The 19,762-nt window shown below is 39.5% G+C and overlaps 1 protein-coding gene across 2 annotated transcripts; it reads right to left on the bottom strand.

Annotated features, from left to right (window-relative positions):
* Positions 1-6,511: 6,511 nt before the first annotated feature.
* On the bottom strand, positions 6,512-12,282 carry LOC126605364 (uncharacterized). Of its 2 annotated transcripts, none has more exons than XM_050272746.1 (7): positions 12,015-12,282; positions 9,888-11,144; positions 9,530-9,585; positions 8,912-9,142; positions 8,495-8,786; positions 7,077-7,273; positions 6,512-6,881 (listed from the first exon to the last, which is right to left on the bottom strand). In XM_050272746.1, the coding sequence occupies exons 2-7, from the start codon at positions 11,115-11,117 to the stop codon at positions 6,728-6,730; spliced, it is 2,160 nt and encodes a 719-aa protein (XP_050128703.1). In that variant the 5' UTR covers positions 11,118-11,144; positions 12,015-12,282; the 3' UTR covers positions 6,512-6,727. The 2 variants fall into 2 exon arrangements, with proteins under 2 accessions (XP_050128703.1, XP_050128702.1); XM_050272745.1 differs by having other exon boundaries at positions 9,888-11,121.
* Positions 12,283-19,762: the final 7,480 nt, after the last annotated feature.

Genomic DNA, 19,762 nt, shown 5'->3' with positions numbered 1-19,762 from the left:
AAATCGAAGAGGCACCGCCCTCCGAATCTCGAGAGCCAGACTCCCAACATGATTACTTTCTCAAAAATCGAAGAGACGCTGCTCCCCGAATCTTCGAGAGCCAGACCCCCAGCATGATTGCTTTCTCAAAAATCGATGAGGCATCGTTCTCCGAATCAATCGAAGAGGCGCTCGCTTTCTCAAAAGCTGGGCTGCTCAGAGACCACGAGGGCCAATCTCAGAAATCGAAGAGGCACCTACTTTTCTAGCCTTGTCAGCACCTGTCACACGCACACTCAGCTTTGCAGAAATTATGGGCATTCTGTCGAAGACTTCTGGTGAAGTAGAAAGCACATGAATCTTACTGTTCAATCACCCACTTCCCACACACAACAATAGCTCATGGGTACCACATATAACTTTGCCAAAGTTGAGCACGTGAAGCTTGCAGCTCCCACTACATCGCTCTGACCAAGAAAGGTAAAAGAATAGCAAAGAAACAGCACTAACAAAGTTTAGACACATAAATTTTGAAGGTCTAGCTACCATATTATTACCCACAAGGGTAAAGGAACAGTACCACTGCTGGATAATTGGAAAGTCCCTGTGTGTCAACCTCTGTGCTTCGTGGCAAGGTAGACTAGCAAACATGCCCAACCTTTACTCACATTCGAGAAAACACTCCCAACAAGATTGCTTGCTCCAAAATCGAAGAGGCACCGTCCTCCGAATCTCGAGAGCCAGACTCCCAACATGACTACTTTCTCAAAATCGAAGAGAGGGTAAAGGAACAGTACCATTGCTGGATAATTGGAAAGTCCCTGTGTGTCAACCTTTGTGCTTCGTGGCAAGGTAGACTAGCAAACATGCCCAACCTTTACTCACATTCGAGACAACACTCCCAACAAGATTGCTTGCTCCAAAATCGAAGAGGCACCGCCCTTCGAATCTCGAGAGCCAGACTCCCAACATGATTACTTCCTCAAAAATCGAAGAGACACTGCTCTCCGAATCTCGAGAGTCAGACCCCCAACATGATTGCTTTCTCAAAAATCGAAGAGGCATCGTTTTCCGAATCTCGAGAGCCAGATACCACAGACCACTTTTTCAAAGTGCTCTGACAGAGTTAAAACATGTGAAACTGGCAGCTCCCACTACCGTGCTATGACCAAGTAGGGTAAAGGAATAGCATTACTACTTGTTGTTAGGGAGACTCCTATATATGTCGACCTCCATCCCCAACGGACAGGCAGACCTGCAAAAATGCTCAACCCTTCATCATATCTGAGAGGGCACTCCCAACGAAGCCTTTCGAAATATTCAGCTTTCTTTCCCCCCGATAATACCTCTGCAAACAAGCTATACTAGAGCAAGAATATCTCATATCATCAGGGTTAAAAGCAAGAGTATCCCATATCATGCTTTTTCCCTGTCTTTTCCTTTGGCCTTGTTTTTACCTGCAAGACAAGGAGAAAGAGAGCAATCAGTCAGCACTTGGAATCAAGCTTCCAGCCAGGAACTGACTGCCTGGAACCCCTTACCTGATTACTTACCTGGCATTGCTCTCGAGTACTCATCTTCAACATCTTATGTTTCCAGGGAAGATTCCGCATCTGCTTGAGGAACAGATAGGGCAAGTGCGAAGGATACAAGGAAGCATGTGGAGACAAGCGTAACAGCACATGTGCCGATACATCCATTACTCTGTCAAAAGCAAAAGTATCCCATATCAGCAGGGTGGAACGTACTCTAGATTTGATGGACTTGTTTTGACCCTCAAATTCTTCAGTCGGCCTTATACTTTGGAGGAAACCAGAAAACCCTCCAGCTCAGTTCAAGAATAAGCCTGTGGAAAGTTACTTCTTCAAAAGCAAAAGTATCTCATATCATCTCTTCTCATTTTTCTTCTCTTTATCCTTCATGCTGCTGCAAGATGGGGAGAAGGTGAACAATCAGTCGGAGCTCTGATTGCTTACCTTGTCTGTCACCTCTTTCAGCAGACCCCCTAGCTCGGCGACTTGGGGGACTCCTACTACATGGTTTGTATCGCGCTTGACCAAGCCTGAAACTACAAGTAAGCTTCAAGTGAAATTGATACATTACCTTGTGCATCTCCACCAGTTAAAGATACCACCCCTGGATGGAGGAAGAGTACTTCCAGAGAAGATGCCACATCTACCTATGAGACAGATAAGGCAAGTCAAGACGACACCACACTCCGATACTTAGAAGTTTCGTGATTACGAGATCATTCTCCCACAATATTTCCTAATGTCATTTGTACTAAATCATTCACTTGTACTCACTAAAGGAGAGCTTGAACCTATGTACTTGTGTAAACCCTTCACAATTAATGAGAACTCTTCTATTCCGTGGACGTAGCCAATCTGGGTGAACCACGTACATCTTGTGTTTGCTTTCCTATCTCTATCCATTTATATACTTATCCACACTAATGACCGGAGCAATCTAGCGAAGATCACAAAAAGCGACCGTTTTCGCTACCTAGGATCTATCTTGCAAGAGAACGGAGAATTAGATGGAGATCTCAACCATAGAATACGAGCTGGATGGATGAAGTGTAAGAATGCATCCGGCGTGTTGTGTGACCGTCGTAGGCCACTGAAGCTCAAGGGAAAATTTTATAGGACGGCAATAAGGCCAGCGATGTTGTATGGCACAGAATGTTGGGCGGTGAAGCATCAACACGTACACAAAATGGGTGTAGCGGAGATGAGGATGCTTCGTGGGATGTGTGGGCACACGAGAAAGGATAAGATTGGGAATGAGGATATCCGAGGTAAAGTAGGAGTAGCCGAAATTGTAGGAAAGATGAGAGAAAATCGGCTCCGGTGATTTGGACATGTGCAAAGAAGGCCGACTGACGCTCCGGTTCGAAGATGTGACTACGGGACAGAGGTTCAGGGCCGAAGGGGTAGAGGAAGACCTAGGAAAACTTTGGAAGAGACTCTAAGAAAAGACTTAGAGTACTTGGATCTAACGGAGGACATGACACAAAACCGAGCGCAATGGCGTTCTAGGATTCATATAGCCGACCCCACTTAGTGGGAAAAGGCTTTGTTGTTGTTGTTGTTGTTATTGTCTACATCATCCCCATTACTATGATATGATCACCCGATCCAAGTAATCGAGACCCACCTGTGGTCCAAGTGATCCGGACCAATGACTCTGACCAATAATTTTGTAGCTATATGTAATTGGGTTGAATCATAATTATATGTTGTTTTATTTTTATTTTATTTTTTTATTTTTCTATACAAGCGGAATTGGAAGAGGAAGGTTAATTAGAGTATTTTAGCGAAATTGAAAGAGAAAGGTTCTAGTATATTTTAGCAAAATTGAAAGAGGAAGGTCTGAGTATACTTTTAGGCGTCAAATTATACACTTTTTAACTATTTGAGTTACAAGTCTCTTACTATACACAAAAATTTATTGTCTCCCCTCCCATCTCCTCCTCGTTGTGTAGCGCATGTGACAATTGTTGAATAAATTGATGAGAACAATGATGCAATCCAAGAATTCTTTCCGACTTCCCTGATAGTGTAGTGTTACAAGAGACTCTTGAGTTTGAATCTCCCCTCTGAATTTAAAAAAGATGGGAAAAAGAACAAAACTTAACCAAGCCCAGGTGGTAGAAATGTCAAATTTAGCAACCGCACACACTGCTAAGAGTTGTTGGGTTTTTTTTAGCCCATGATAAGTTGTCCTACGTCTATAGGAATTATAGTCTTAGAGGATTAAATTGTTTTCCCAATTGGAGTTGTTTACCCAATTGGAGATAGTTTCTCAATTGGAGTATGATTCATAACTAGATTCCAATTAGGATTAATAATCCCTATTGAAGAAGACCTTTATTATGTCTATATAAATGGGCTATTGTACTAGTTTTGAGAAGGGAGCACAACAATAATTTGTGTACCACTCAAGGGATTGGAGTGAGAGAATGTTGTAAGGGCAAAGTGTGTGCGAGAGAAAAGAAAAGAGATAGTATATTTCTTGTTCTTGTTCTTTCTGGTTTTTCGTCAAGTTCTAGTTCTAGAGATTTGGCAAGATTATTGGTTGTACTCATTATTGATATAGTGAAAGATTGTTGTTGTCCCGTGGACATAGACACATATTGCCGAACCACGTAAATTCTTGGTGTTATTTATCTTGGTTATTGTTTTTCAATTTCCGTAGTTTGTTCTTGTTTTTCCCATTCTTAAACACGACGTTCTCAACAAGTGGTGTCAGAGCCAGGTTTGGTTGATATCTGTTTAGAATGGAGGGTGCAATTATGATGAAACTCATCCGCTCCAACTGGGTTACGTGGAAATCAAGAATGGAGGACATGCTTTATTGTAAAGATCTCCATGAGCCAATTGAAGGTATTAATAGCAAGCCAGAAAATATGTCTGATGCCAATTGGACCAAGATGAATCGTAAAACTATTGGTACGATTAGACAATGGGTGGATGAGAGCATCTATCACCATGTGTCTAAAGAAACTGATGCTCAAGCTCTTTGGAAGAAGTTAGAATCCCTCTTTGAGAAGAAGACCGTTGTCAAGAAAGCATTCCTTATCAAAGAGCTTGTCAACATGAAGTATGCGGAAGATGTTAGTGTAACCGAGCACTTGAACAACTTTTAGAACGTGATCAATCAGGTAGCCACTATGGGTTTGAATATTGAAGAAGAGCTGCTAGCACTTTTATTGCTAGGATCCTTGCCAGATAGTTGGGAAACCTTTGTCGTAACTGTAAGCAATTCGGCTTCTAATGGCGTACTGTCTATGGATGCTGTTAAGCATACCATGTTTAATGAATAAACAAATAGAAAAGCTTCAGGTGCAGGTGCTGGACAACTCTTTGTCACAGAGAAAAGAGGCAAGAATTCTGGTGAGACAAGATTCAATGGCGACTGCCACTATTGTGGGAAAAAGGGTCACATGAAGAAATATTGTCGTAAATGGAAAAAAGAACAAAAGGATGGGAACAATACTGCAAGTGTTGTGACTTACGATGAAGAGCTTCTTTAATGCAGATGATTGATGGTTTTCTGGCAAAGAAGTCTATAATTGCCTTTGCCAATGACGATGGGTATTGCAATCAGGGAGAGCCTGGTCAAGAAAAATCTAATCAGGAGGGTCTTGGTTAATGAGTAGGTCGATCAGGGGGAGCTTGGTTATGGGTAATTCGATCAGGGGGAGTCTGGTCATGAAAAGTTCGATTAATGGGAGTTTGGTCAAGAGAAGCAATCCTATTATGGTATACCTTCCTCATGGTCTAGAGGGGGAGATTGTTAGGTTTTTTCTAGCCCATGATAAGTTGTCCTACGTCTATAAGGAATTATAGTCTTAAGGGATTAAATTTTTTTCCCAATTGGAATTATTTTCCCAATTAGAGTTGTTTTCCCAATTGGAGTTGTTTTCCCAATTGGAGTTGTTTACCCAATTGGAGTTAGTTTCTCAATTAGAGTAGGATTCATAACTAGATTCCAATTAGGATTAATAATCCTTATTGAAGAAGACCTTTATTATGTCTATATAAAGGGGTTATTGTACTAGTTTTGAGAAGGGAGCAAAACAATAAGTTGTGTACCACTCAAGGGATTGGAGTGAGAGAATGTTGTAAAGGCAAAATGTGTGCGAGAGAAAAGAAAAGAGATAGTGTATTTCTTGTTCTTGTTCTTTCAGGTTTTTCGTCAAGTCCTAGTTCTAGAGATTTGGCAAGATTATTGGTTGTACTCATTATTGATATAGTGAAATATTGTTGTTATCTCGTAGACGTAGGCACATATTGCCGAACCATGTAAATTCTTGGTGTTATTTATCTTAATTATTTGTTTTTCGATTTCCGAAGTTTGTTCTTGTTTTTCCCATTCTTAAACGCAACGTTCTCAACAAGAGTAACACTAAAGAGACCAAATTTTTAAACCAAATGATATGTCACCAATAAAAAACAAACCTGTTAATCAACACTGTTAATAATCTAACCATCTACAACCACATCATTTGGTTTGTAAATTTGATCCCTCTAATATTACCTCACTAATAAAAGGCCACATACTAGGACTTTGATATTGACAAGTTTATGCTAGTAATCATTTCAATTTTCATTTTAAAATAAATAAACAAAAATCGAAAACCAAAACCAAGCCAAATTTTAGAAACTCAAAAAAATAATTGTCACTTTTCATAAACCGAATACAATTACCAAACAAGTTTTTCGCTTTAAAAAAAATGAAACCTAAAAACGAAATGATTATCAAACAATCATCAAGTAAACTCCCTAAATTTGAAATCTTACAACTCCAAATGAAGCCCAATATTCTACCAAAATCAAGGAATGCAAGATTTCCCAAGAAACCATTGTAATTGTAAAGAACATGTTGGAACTAGAATTCTACACCAATATTCAGGACTCACAAATGTACAATTAGCCAGTCAATAGTCATGCATTTGATGATTAGAAGACCAAAGAAACAAATTGCAATGTAAAAAGGTAAAAGACATAAGACTACATCGTTGTAATTTTAAGCCAAACCATCATGTTTCACGTATGAGAAAAGAACATTTTCAATGCGTCTCGCCGAACTATTTGTCGGAAAATGCGTCTGGTTTGTCTATCAAACTACAAATGGAAATAATGAAAGTACATATTCATCACTTCTTTCATGCTATATTTTGGAAAACAGGGGAAGCTATTTAAAGTTGTATATGGTATGGGAGAAAGGTATACTAACGTCGTTAGCAGTTCAAACCCCAGTCATAAGGCTGGTATGTCACCTTCAACTGAGAGTCGGCAAGAAACTCCAGTAAAGCTTCCGATACAGCTGGATCAAGGTAGTTTGATGAGTGCTTCAGTACCTCTACCTCATTCTTGCCAAAATCTATGCTAAACCTGACCGTTAACGAGTATTATTAGACGAGAGAGGTTAATTATTCGAAAGTTTCAGAACCCCAATTTAAAGACAGTGTGCGTGTTCCTATATTTGTTATATATAAGACAAATAAGAAAACCACAGAATGTGCTCAGAAAAACCCCACCCCTAAATGAAGAAATAAAAAATTAGAACACTTGCTTAGAACAGCTTACCATTTAAGAATCTTACTAGCTGATGCAACCTTCAAATCAAAATCTATAATAAGACCTCCATTTCTTAAGAAATCACGGGCTGCTTCCATCAACTCTTTATCAATGTCACTAGGAGAATAACATCGAAGAGCAGGGCCAGATCGAGTACCACAAACCAGTGCAAAATGAATAAGAGGCTCTGGGTAAGGAAGAGCCACCTGATACGGAAAGGTACAAAAATGAGGTAGCATAAATTGACGACAGAGAGACTCCGCTCTTAAGAGATAAGAGTTGCCTAGTAGCAGATTGCAATTCTGAATTTTAATGACTTGAAAAGAATGTGTAGCATCAACCTCCTATTCTCAAACTAGAAAACCAGACAGGCAAGTTTTATAATGTTATGGCCAAAAGAAATTTGAAATGCTACACATGGGAATGCCCAATTTGTTACCAATGTTATAAAAGCCTCGCCTCAGGGTGCGCCTAGGCTTCCTCTAAGGCTGGGCGTGAGGGTTGCCGCCTCTGTGGGCGGAAGGCGTCACCGGAGCCGCCTAGGTGGCGAAGAAGCGCCTCAAGGCGTCCAGGCAACTCTTTTTGGCTTCTTTTTTCTTTTTTTAATCCCAAACCCAAATTTTGGGTAGGGTTTTAACTGACACATACCTCTTCTTTGCACTATCGTCTCTCTCTTTTTTTTTTTTTTTTTTTCTGATTTTTATCTTTTTATATAATGGATGTGTGTGCTGTCTGCATGCATTGTTATAAGTGTGCTCAATGCTTATTGTGCTTTTCATCCTCTATTTAATATATATATATATATATATAATATAATATAATATAATATGTGTGTATATCAATGTTTTAAAAGACTCGCCTCAGAGGGCGCCTAGGCTGGGCTTGAGGGTTGCCGCCTCTGTTTTGTGGGAGTGGGCGTAAGGCTTTGCCGGAGCCGCTTCGGTGACAGAAGGTGTGCCTCAGGGCTTTATTTATTTATTTTTTTAACTCCCAAACCCAAATTTTGGGTAGGGTTTTAACTGCCTCATACCTCTTCTTTGCACTATCGTCTCTCTACCTTTTTTTCTGATTTTTATTTTTTATATAATGGATGTGTGTACTGTCTGGCCAAGCTATCCCATGGATGCCTCGCCCACGCCTCACGCTTTTAATACACTGGTGTATATATATTTATAATATATGTATGTGCTCAGGGTGATTATTGATTAATAATCTTCTTTTTTTAATATAATATATGTGTACGCTCAGTGTATATATTAAAAAATTTAGGTCTTGTGAGGCTTTGCCTCACTCCTAGGCCGGGCTATCCCTCGGACGCCTCGCCCACGCCTCATGCTTTTAATACACTGATGAATACATACATGACTGAAGTGGCCAAGTAAAAGTTTATGCCATGTAAATACTGAAGAATATTATTATCATCTTACCAATGAACGCTTATCTTTTGCACCAAATGGCTTCATGAGGTTGTATGGTGGTCGCTGGTTTCCCCGTAAAATGCCATTTTGAATAGCTGAGAGTGAGTATGTGGACCCACCAACAACATACTTGAAGTCCCCAAACAACCTCTTTCGCTCTATTGCTCCAGTTGGATGACCCCATACCAATATTGCATGGATGGCCATCATATTGTAGAGATTCATAAAGAAAGCAAGTCTCTCCTCCCTCTTCATATCCTTCACTTCCACTCTTTGAAGCTCTTCTACTATTCTCAGATATCTACAAAGATATTACCGTTAACAATGTGTTGGATATAAAACCAAAAACAGTTTATTGAGATACCAAAATACCTTTTCCAGCTAAAAATTATTTGACAAAAACAAAAGAGAAAAGAAAAGTGAAACCTTGCAAATTCCTCACTTCCATGGATACTTCTGTAATCAACATGTTTTCCATCCTCTGACACATAGGCCTCAAGAATTGCAAAAGATAAAAACCTCAACCTTGATGCAATTTCTAGGATGGGTTTTGGCTTTACATCTATTATACCCCTCGGAATGTTCTGACATTGCGAAACAATGGGATCATCATCCAAGAACCGATATAGGTGGTTCCCATCCTCAAATAGATTTTCCCTAGAGCAACATAAAAGCATTGTTGAGAACAAACAGAAGAAAATATGTCAACAATGGAATAATATATGTGAAACAAGTTGGTCTGACATGAAAATCAAAATTTGAAATTGTCCACTAATACTTCACGCATTTAATTGTTTAATAAATAAGTCATCCGACTTTGGAAAAAAAATAAAATATGTTGTCCGACCACTAACTGTAGTCTTTAACAGGACAATGAATCATGGACAGCTGAGACCTCATTTTTCTAAAATTTCCTCTTGTAAATCAAATGTAATTTTACTTGAGTACTTTCTTTTGAACTACTTTCCACTCAGAGTTTCCTAGCAATAAAACCAAGTGAAAGAGAATATAAAGACACTTCAAGGAAAACTTCAAGTGACTCACTCAAGAACATTCTGAATAAAAAGTTTGCTTGCAAGCTTTCTCCCAAATTCAATAGCCTGCATCATAACACAAACCAAAAGGAAAAGAGAAGAGTTAATAACGATAACCTTAACTAGAAATTGATTTTGCATACGTAGTAAATACAGCACACTTGATGAAACAATTTCGTCCATATGAGATAATCCGAATGTAGATTCACGAATCAAGACCAATAAATTTTAGAAAAGGATGCCCTGTAACCCCTTAGGACAGTGTAAAGTAATCTAGCCCACTGAAAGGTGGAATTCCTATGACCACTCACAAAGTTCAACTTGCTTTCCAAAATTTTAACAAAGAAAAGAAAAAGTAAATAGCAAACCTCTTCCCTTTCCAGATACTGATCCTCTGATAAGAAATCCACTGCTTCTGAACCTGAAAAACAGTTTGTGAACCTGCGCATTTTATGAAAACGATCCTTCACGTCAACAAATTCTTTCATTTTCCGGGCAATTAAAGCTAGTTCATCAATAGCTCCACTACTGGATAGATCGTCTTCACCCGAAAGTGGCGGCAAAGGAGCTTCACACGACGGTGCTTCACTAATCAGATATTCAATCTTCTCATCAAGCTTTCCAGACTCATCCAAGCCCTTTAGCTCACTCAAGCCTCCAATAAGGATTTCATTGAAGAAAACCTTTGGAACAGCAGAAGACCCAGCAAATTTCTCTAACTCAAGCTTTCTGCTGGGATATACATCAATATTGATCTCTACATATCTGAGCTTCTTCCTATACAAAAATAACCTAGCCTCTTTGCAGTCCTGGCATCCTAATCTTGTGAACAGAATAATTCTTCCTTTTATGGCTATAGCTTGTGCTGGTCCTTCAGTGACTTCCTCCCTCTGCGCAGCTTTGTTTTCTGCATCACCATCTTCATCTCTTTTGCCAGAAAGGCGACGCAGAAATGTGGAAACTGCAACTACACCCTTAACCTTAACAAGGTTTTTAAGCGCCACTGCCTTTTCAACTACCCCCTGGTTCTCTGAATCAAGATCTAAAGAACGAGTGGACATACTTCTGTTAGCTGCCATCCCAGGAATCTCTGTTCCATCAAACACCGGCTCTTGCTCTTCCTCCTCACCAAGAATTTCATCTGTGGTTTGATTTGTCTCCTCCTGAGTTTTGGACTCCAAACCCTTACTTTCATCTGGCTTCCTACCCAAGTTATTCTGTAAACCATCATTGTGCATTTTTGCTTCTTGTTTTTCATACTCCACCTTATGATCAGAGTCTAATTCTTTTTCTTGAATTTTTGATTCCAAATCCCTACTCTCATCGATCTTCTCACCTATGTCCCTGTGACTTGGATTATTGTCTAATTTTTTTCCCCCATCTTTAAACTTCACATCCCCGCTCCTGGCCGTCTTATCAACTAGTACATCTTCTCCACCATCCTTGTCTAACTTGGGACCACCAGTGCTGATACTCAGAGTTTTCGTCTCCTTTGATGGTTCACCCAGATCTTTATGAAGAGCAAGTGTATCTTTGTCCAAATCTTGAGCATTTACAGAACTTGTGATATCTTCCTTAGCTGAAGCCTCCTTCTCCATGAGGCTGGGAAGAATGAAGTTCAAGCACTAACTCATTAAAACACAACCCTTAAAATTTTAAACTTCAAACATTCAATGAATTTAAGCAGGATCCTGCAATAGTTTTAGAGAATATATTTGCAACCAACTAGCTTACCCCTTGACCTTCATTAATAGCAAACTGGTGAACGTAGCTGCTTATTAAACGACAAAAGGAACTATTTGGCTCAATAAGTAAGAGAATAAGCATTCAGGTTAAATGTTCCTTTTCTATGTAACGTACAAATCAGAAATGAAAATCGTTATCTATGCTGATCAAAATCATTATCTATGCTGATCATGTTGGTATATATTTCTTTGTACATTAAAGAATTACCACTTTCTGTTGCTAACAGAGACACACACTGAAACATCAATCCCAATCCACCTTGATAATAAAACAAAACTACCGTGTTTATGCAAACCTAAACAACAAAGAGATACACATTATTTGACCTGCTTTTACCACAACTAAATTCAACAGCGTAAACAAGAATCCAAGATTGAGAAAAAAGTCCAAAAGCAAGAACCCATTTGACTAATTACAACTTACAGGCTCAGCAGATTGTTAGTTTAGGAGAAGATTATTACCCAACAAACAGGTAGAATCAAAGTATGAGTATATTCAGTTAAAATAATACAAATTTTGCAGCCCCAGGATAAAGTATCAAATTCAACCTTCACCAATAAAATAGCACTAAGCAAATGTGAATTTTCAACTATCTCGACCAAATAAATAAATTTTCATCCTAATTTTATCAATTTCTCAGTAAAAAAAAACAGGAAAAAGGATATAATCAGCAGCCAAATCAACAATTAACAAAAAAAATAACAGAAATCAACTCAAAATTAATGTAAAAAATGAGAGAGAAATCTCACAGATCTGAAAGGGACTGAGAGAGCCCGATTGGTTGGATTCGTTGGATTGGAGACGAACCACTCCGAGAGAGAGAGAGAGAGAGAGAGAGAGAGAGAGAGAGATGGAGAGAGATCTCAAAGGAGTTAGAGAGATGGGTAATAAATGTTGGGGGGAAAGTTAAGTTACAGTCTTGATTTGGGGGTTTAGGGGGAGAAGGAGATTGAAATGAAACCGCGGTTAGAAAGGAGCGGAGGGAGCGGGAAGTCCGTGGGCTGAAAACATGAATTTTGGACAGTCCGGCTTTTGGACTTTGAATATTCTCGTGGACTCAATGGGTAATTAAATTCTGAATTCCAAATTAAATTCATAATACAATATGCAAAATTCATTACTTCCTTTTTTTTTCGTGGAAAATTAATTAAAAATGTTTGAAAACTTTGAGTTTTAACGATAAGAACAAAATAAAGGGTCAAGTGAATAGTATCATGATTGATTTTTTAGTGTAAAAATGTGATTTTTCGTTAAAGTGAATAGTACTAGGAGTTTTTCGTTAAAGTTCCATTTTTTCGTCGAAATAATGTATTTTCTTAATTTGTTGGCTAAATTATTTTTTTTCTTTCTTTCTCAGTCTATTTCTATTCAAGTCTTTAAAAAAATTATTTTCATACCTGATCATGAGAAAAAAATTAGATATATCAATGTTATCACATATTGTCACTTAGTACTACTGTCTAGTGTTATCACATATCACCACTTATCACATTATTACGAGCTTATTGTGAAGCGTAGCCTACCTTCTCTCCCTATCGATAATATCGTTTGTTCAAAAAAATAAATAAATAAACATTATCACATACCAAATTAAGTTACCCATTGTGTAAATTAATTTTTTTTTCTTTTTTTCTTGGTCTATTTCTATGCACATAACAAAACCGTTTATATAAAGACGCACAAAGGAATTAAATGGTAATTTTAGACAAAATTGAAGAACCATGGGGCAAGGTCTTTGTAAAGAAATAAAATGGGGACTTGGACGGGTTAGTGGGTGGGTCAGAGGGCTTGGTTTGAATCTCGTGAATGACGAATTATCCATTGCGTGGTTTTGCCGAATTCTCCCTCCCCTTAGTGTAAAAATATCGATGTATTAAAAATATGGGGGGACGGGGGACGGGGGATTAGTGGGTGGGGAAGTATGTGCTGACGCAGTCTTGCTCTCCTAAGGTCCTTATTTTGAGGACCAAATGCATATTAGTCATATAATTATAATAGATTAGATCCAAAGGTTTAAAATATTTGACAATGTTGCAGTCATATTTATAATAGGAATGTGATTGTGTAAATCCTAGTAGATCTAGGAATATCTCTTATATTCCTTTTAGGAGTTTATTACCTATTAAGAGTTGTAATCCTAAAAGGATAAGGTTTTTGTCTATCCTACTACTATAAATAAAGACACAATGGGGGTGATACAACACACACCTCACAATTAAATCACTATCTTCTCTCATAATATCGTCGGCCCCCTTTCTCTCTAATACCTTAGATTAGTTCAATCAAATAGACCTACAACACGTTATCAGCACGCTCTTACCAGATAAGGAACTGAAAGATTGTAGGAGGAGACTATCTTCCACAAAATTCAAAGGCTTTTATTTGTTTTTTGCTAATTAGGTACGCTTAAAATAAAGGAAGATATTTGAAACGTCCACGAAGCATAAAAACATTCCCCATAATGCATGAACCCCTCTATGTTCATATTTTCCTTACAATATATATATATATTGTACATGTTTCATATATTTGTCAATACATATATATGTGTGTGTGTGTGTGTGTGTGTGTGTGTGTGTGTGTGTGTGTGTGTGTGTGTGTGTGTTTCATGCATTACGCAATTAAATTGCTAAGTGGAATTGTGAGTCAAGGCATGTAAATAAATTAGAAGCATATTAGGGTTTTTCAAACCCTAGAAAAATTCGGAAAAAAAAAAGGAATTTGGGATTTTGCGGCATCATTGCCGTGGCACCACCACAAGGACTACCGTGCTGGCCTGAAGCCCAACCGCGTGGAGACCCTCCTTGAGACGACGTCGTTTGACGTCTCAGACCTTTATCGAAGCCTATAGCCTTTAGGTCGTGTGCTTGGTTTAGTTTCTTACCATGAACCTGCAACCCCAACCCACACCAACACATGTTGAACTAGTCGTTCCATCTCGACCCACACCAGTAACTAGTTGCTGGGCTTAGCCCTTGCCACAACTCGCGCCTCAGTCAACCAACCCACGGGGTTAGGCTTAGTCCCTACGGCCCAAACTTGAAACCCAGCTGCGACTAGGGTTTCTCTTTCACCCGCAAGCCTCTGGGCCTGCTTCCGAGCTATGGTCTCCACCCAATCACGCCAGCAGCTTACTGTTGGGCTCCTGTCTGTCGGCCCGTCGCCTGCAGTGACATATGGGCTGCTTTTGCAGCCATACCGAAGCCCATATGCCTATAGGGTTTTGCCCTACTCACGGCACCCAGCCCGATTTTTTTTTTTAGGCTATGGTTTTTTCGACCCAATGTTATTATTTTGGCATTATTTTGCTTCCACGATCGACCTCGTTTGGTCCCAATCTATTGAATTAATTAAAAGTGACCTGCAATCCATTAATCTGATAATTAATCCAAAATTATTGACCTGAATATCACTTTTGGACATTATCGATTCAATAATTTATTTTTATACTTTGAATCGTCGACATACTTTCGTAGTAACGAAGCTCTCACACTTGAGTTCCCGAAGAAACTCAAATCCATTACACTTAAATCAACATATTGCAGTCTATATTTCTTACAGGAACCTCTCCTTTATGAACTAATCGTTCATAAAAACTAAATTGAACCTATAGTTTCATATTTAATGCCTTTGAAACCTGGAGTTTTCATTCAAAACTTACCACATGAAACCTGTAGTTTTCATGCATAAATTAAACCAATACATGTCTGTAGAACCCGAATGTTTTACGATATATGTCTATGGACCACCATATGACTAATCACATTTTTTGTACCCTCCGTTTTAGGGCCATGTCAAACTTGAACAAGCTTGATTTCATTGCTCTGGAAGTCTCTGGAAGAAACTACCTGAAGTGGGTTCAAGACGTGAAGATCCATCTTACTACAAAGGGCATTAGAGCCACTATTGAGGCGCCGATCGACAACAAACCTGTCGACAAAGCTCAGAAAGCTACTGCAATGATCTTCATTCAAAGACACATCCATGATGCATTGCACTGCAGACTGAGTACCTCGCTGAGGAAGATCCATGCACCCTCCAACTTGCCCTGGCTGACCGTTTCGATCACCAGAAAGACATATACTTGCTTGAAGCAAGACACGACTGGCAACATCTTCGCTTCCAAGACTTTAAAGTTTATGAATGAATACAACTCTGAAGTTTGTAGAATCTGATCACTGCTGAAGTTCTGTAAAGTGGAACTAACCGAATCAAATCTCTTGGAAAAGACCTATTCGACCTTCCACGCCACCAATATTGTCATGCAGCAACAATATAAGGCACAGAAGTTTAGGGCACAAAAGTTCACCAAATTTTCGGATTTGATCTCTGTTTTACTTCTCGCCAAAAAGCATAACCAACTTTTGATGAAGAATCATCAAGCTCGACCAACTAACTCAAATGTCCCGCCTGAAGCGCATGCGACTAATTCTAGCAGCCACAAATGACAAAAAAACCATTGTGGCCGTGGTAATGGGCGGCAAACCTAACCACGGGCCCAAGTTCAACAAAGCGCCAGCCTTAAGGGAGGACATGTGACCCAACAGCATCCACCCCTTGCCTCTAAGAGCAAGTCCACCCCTAAGGACTTTATGCCAGCACTCAGCGCATTTATCCACTCAAGTGAACAGTAATAGACCCCCAGTGAACAGTAATAGGCCAAAGCATCTCCACCCCTAACAAAAAATAGCCTAGTCCATTTTATTAAAATATTATTATTATTTATTATAAAATAATAATTTTATTTTTAATTTCTGAATTTATAAAAAAATAAAATATTATTATTATCTAAATTTATTAAAAAAATTATGTATTTTTTAAAAGTGAAATTCTTAATTTTTTGGGGGAAAAAACGTGGACCGTTGATCTGTGATCGGACGGTCTAGTTTAAAAGTAAAATTTAATTTTTTTTTACCGTTGGAAATCCAACGGTTTAGAATAACTAGCCGTTGGAAATCCAACGGCTATGAGCATGCCACGTCACTAATGGGGCTCCGGAGCACAAGTGGGCTGACAGCCCTCTGCAATCTTGCCGCCTACTCGCGGCCACGCGCAATTGTCGCGCACGCGCCAGCCAAATAGGCCGGCTTCTTGCTCAGTCAAATTTGGGCTGGCCTGGTGACCAGCTTGGGCTGCGTCCCAGGCAAAAGGGTCAGCTGGAGTGGATTGACAGGCTCCCAGCTTGATTTTTTTACTTTGTGTTGGGCAAATTCCACTCCAGTGGATTTGCTCTAAGGCCCCGAACTTCAAGAACAAAGGTAAAGCTCCCGTTCAATCGGCTTCCACTTAAATGGATATGTGATATTGTTGTGGATCAAAGGATAATTGGTCACGCGTATGCCAAGCTAACCCCGAGGCTATCGTCAAGTTCATTCCCGTCGTGAGTCTAACTTTGCATATGTGGATCATCCGGAAGATGCTACTACATCAATGAAGATATCAAATTTTTAGGAGGTGTCATCGTCTATGGACGAATAAATTAGACATGTTTATAGGGTGTTTACCCCTAGTGGCTAAACCCATTAGGAGTGGCTGGCCCCTTTTCCCTATTTTTCTAGGTTTATGGTTTAATTTTGAACAATTTTTCTAAATCTTTGGAATAATTTGTTTGGTTTTGGTTTGTTTTGAATTATGGATTGTTATTTGATGGATATTATTTCTTGAATTGCTTAATTGAATGAATGGAATTATATTTATGCATGTGACAAATTCAATCAATTTATTTCTAGGTATATGTCTAGTGGGGAAGTTAGTTATTTGGCTGATAGTGTTACCACGCACACCATATTGCGTGAGCAACACTATTTTACTAACTTTATACCTAAGAAAGCACATCTGACAACTCTCTCAGGCCCATCCAACTTGATTGAAGGATACGAAAAGGCCCGTATCATGTTGTCCAATGGTACAGTCTTAACCATTAAAGAGGCACTCTATTCTCCACATTCCGGAAGAACGTTGTTGAGTTTTAGAGATATTCGAGATAATCGATATCATGTTGAAACCACTGAAGATAATGGTTCTAAATTTCTTTGTACCACTTCGTATAAATATGGCCAAAAGCGTATTCACGAGAAGTTGGAACGTCTCCCGAGTGGGTTGTACATCACAACCATTCACAGCATAGAAGCCCATCACGTGGCCGGCCCTATGCCTGAGTTCCATAGCATTTTGCTGCTTTAGCATAACTGTTTGGGACATCTTGGATGTGACATGATGCGCCATATCCTCAAATCATCTCATGGGCATCAATTACCTCCCTACCTTGGATTCCCACCATGCAATGCGTGTTCTTTAGGGAAGTTGAATACTCAACGTTCGATTACAAAGTTTATTCACAACCCCTCTAAGTTTCTTAAGAGGATTCAAAGGGATATTTGTGGACATATCCAACCAACCTGCGGACCATTTAGATACTTTATGATATTGGTTGATGCATTGACACGATGGTCACATGTTTGCCTGTTGCCCACACGCAACACTACATTTGCAAAACTTCTAGCACAAATTATTAAGCTAAGGGCTCACCACTTGATTATCCAATTAAGTTGATTTAACTGGATAATGCATGAGAGTTTACGTCACAGACTTTTGACGATTATTGCATGTCAGTAGGGATTGATGTGGAACATCATATACCTCATGTTCACACCCAAAACAACATGGCAGAAACTTTCATAAAGCGCCTTCAATTGATAGCTCGGACTTTGGTTATGCTAACTAAACTGCTGGTATCTACCTGGGGCTATGGAATATTGCACGCAGCTATATTGGTCCGCATGAGGCCCACTGCTACCCAACCACATTCACCGTTACATTTGGTCATTGGATAGAGTCTGATGTCTCATATTTATGGAAGTTTGGGTGCACCATTTATGTGCCAATAATGCCGCCACTACGTACCAAAATAGGTCATCAGAGAAAAATAGGAATCTATGTCGGTTATGATTCGCCATCAATTGTTCGCTATTTAGAACCCTTGACAGGATATCTCTTTACCACACATTTTGCGTAATGTCACTTTGATGAGACAGTATTCCCATCGTTAGGGGGAGATAAGCATGCTAACATTACTGGAGAACGTCGCGAATTGTCGTGGTATGCTCCCACTATGTCTCATTTAGATCCCCGCACTGCCCAATCTAAAATTGAGGTGTGATGAATTATAGATCTTCACAATATTGCTCAGAGTATGCCAGATGCTTTTAATGATCTAGTTAAGGTGACAATATCACATATACCTGCTGCAAATGCACCTGTAAGGATAGATGTACCCCACGTACGTCACCAGCCCGCCTAAGAAGGCCGACTGCCCCCGAAGGTGGGGAGGTCGCACCTTCCACGTTGCCCGGTACATTGATGGCTAGCCAATCATCTGCTCCGACCCTGAAGCATGGCAGACCCTTTGGTTCAAAGGATTCACAACCCCTGAAGAGGAAAATAGCACTAACTAGTGACCCTAGTTTGAATCCGACCATCGCTCACTCATCTGTTCCAACGTATGAGGTTATTCTAGATTACAGTGATGTCTTAGATGAGACAACCCGGCCTCCCGAGAATCGTGAGATTTTTGTCCACTACGCAGTATTGGATGAAGTTTGGAATCAAAATAAGATGATTATCGACAATGCATTTGCGTGCACAGCAGCTACTGACATCATGCTTAGCGATGACATTTAACCATGTTCCGTTGATGAATGTCAATGTAGAACAGATTGGTCAAATTGGAAACAAGCAATCCAAGTCGAACTCGATTCGCTTGCGAAACATAAAGTGTTTGGACCTATTGTTCCTACACCACCACGTGTGAAGCCCATTGGCTATAAGTGGGTTTTTGTGAGGAAGCATAATGAAAAGAATGAAATAATGCGATACAAAGCACGCCTCATAGCGCAAGACTTCTCTCAGGGCCCTGAGATTGATTACGAGGAGACGTATTCCTCTCTAATGAACGTTATAATGTTCCGCTACCTTGTTAGTTTGATAGTTTCTACAAAACTGAATATACAGCTTATGGACGTGGTAATCGCATATCTCTATGGGGATCTAGTTACAGAAATATACATGAAAGTTCCATTAGGACTTCCATTGACTGGTTCAAATAGTTCTAGACCACAGAACACTCTTTCAATTAGGTTGATGAAGTCACTCTACGGATTGAAACAATCCGGATGAATGTGGTATAACCGTCTGAGTGAATATTTGACAAGTCAGGGCTATGTGAACAACGAATTATGCCCATGCGTGTTCATAAAGAAGTCACATTCTGGATTTGCAATCGTTGCAGTTTATGTCGATGACATGAACCTCATCAGAACTCCCACATAGCTTGAGGAAATTGCTACGCACTTGAAATCACAATTTGAGATGAAAGATCTTGGGAAAACTCGATACTACCTCGGCCTGGAGATCGAGCATTGTTCAGATAGAATCCTTGTACATCAATCGAACTACACCCAAAAGGTGTTACAACGTTTTAATGAGGATAAAGCGAAGC

The sequence above is a fragment of the Malus sylvestris genome, chromosome 15, assembly GCF_916048215.2.
Source record: "Malus sylvestris chromosome 15, drMalSylv7.2, whole genome shotgun sequence".
In the NCBI taxonomy this organism is placed as follows: domain Eukaryota; kingdom Viridiplantae; phylum Streptophyta; class Magnoliopsida; order Rosales; family Rosaceae; genus Malus; species Malus sylvestris.
Note: the sequence above shows the minus strand (reverse complement) of the source record. Positions and strands in the feature narration are given on the sequence as shown.

What these genes read in the sequence shown, in the direction of transcription:
- LOC126605364 (XM_050272746.1), bottom strand. Translation starts at nt 11,117, where the DNA reads ATGGAGAAGGAGGCTTCAGCTAAGGAAGATATCACAAGTTCTGTAAAT. An exon ending in TTTATTCAGAATGTTCTTGA is followed by an intron (nt 9,143 to 9,529) that starts GTGAGTCACTTG and finishes ATGTTGCTCTAG; the next exon opens with GGAAAATCTATTTGAGGATG. An exon ending in CAAAAGATAAGCGTTCATTG is followed by an intron (nt 7,274 to 8,494) that starts GTAAGATGATAA and finishes TTTCCGTATCAG; the next exon opens with GTGGCTCTTCCTTACCCAGA.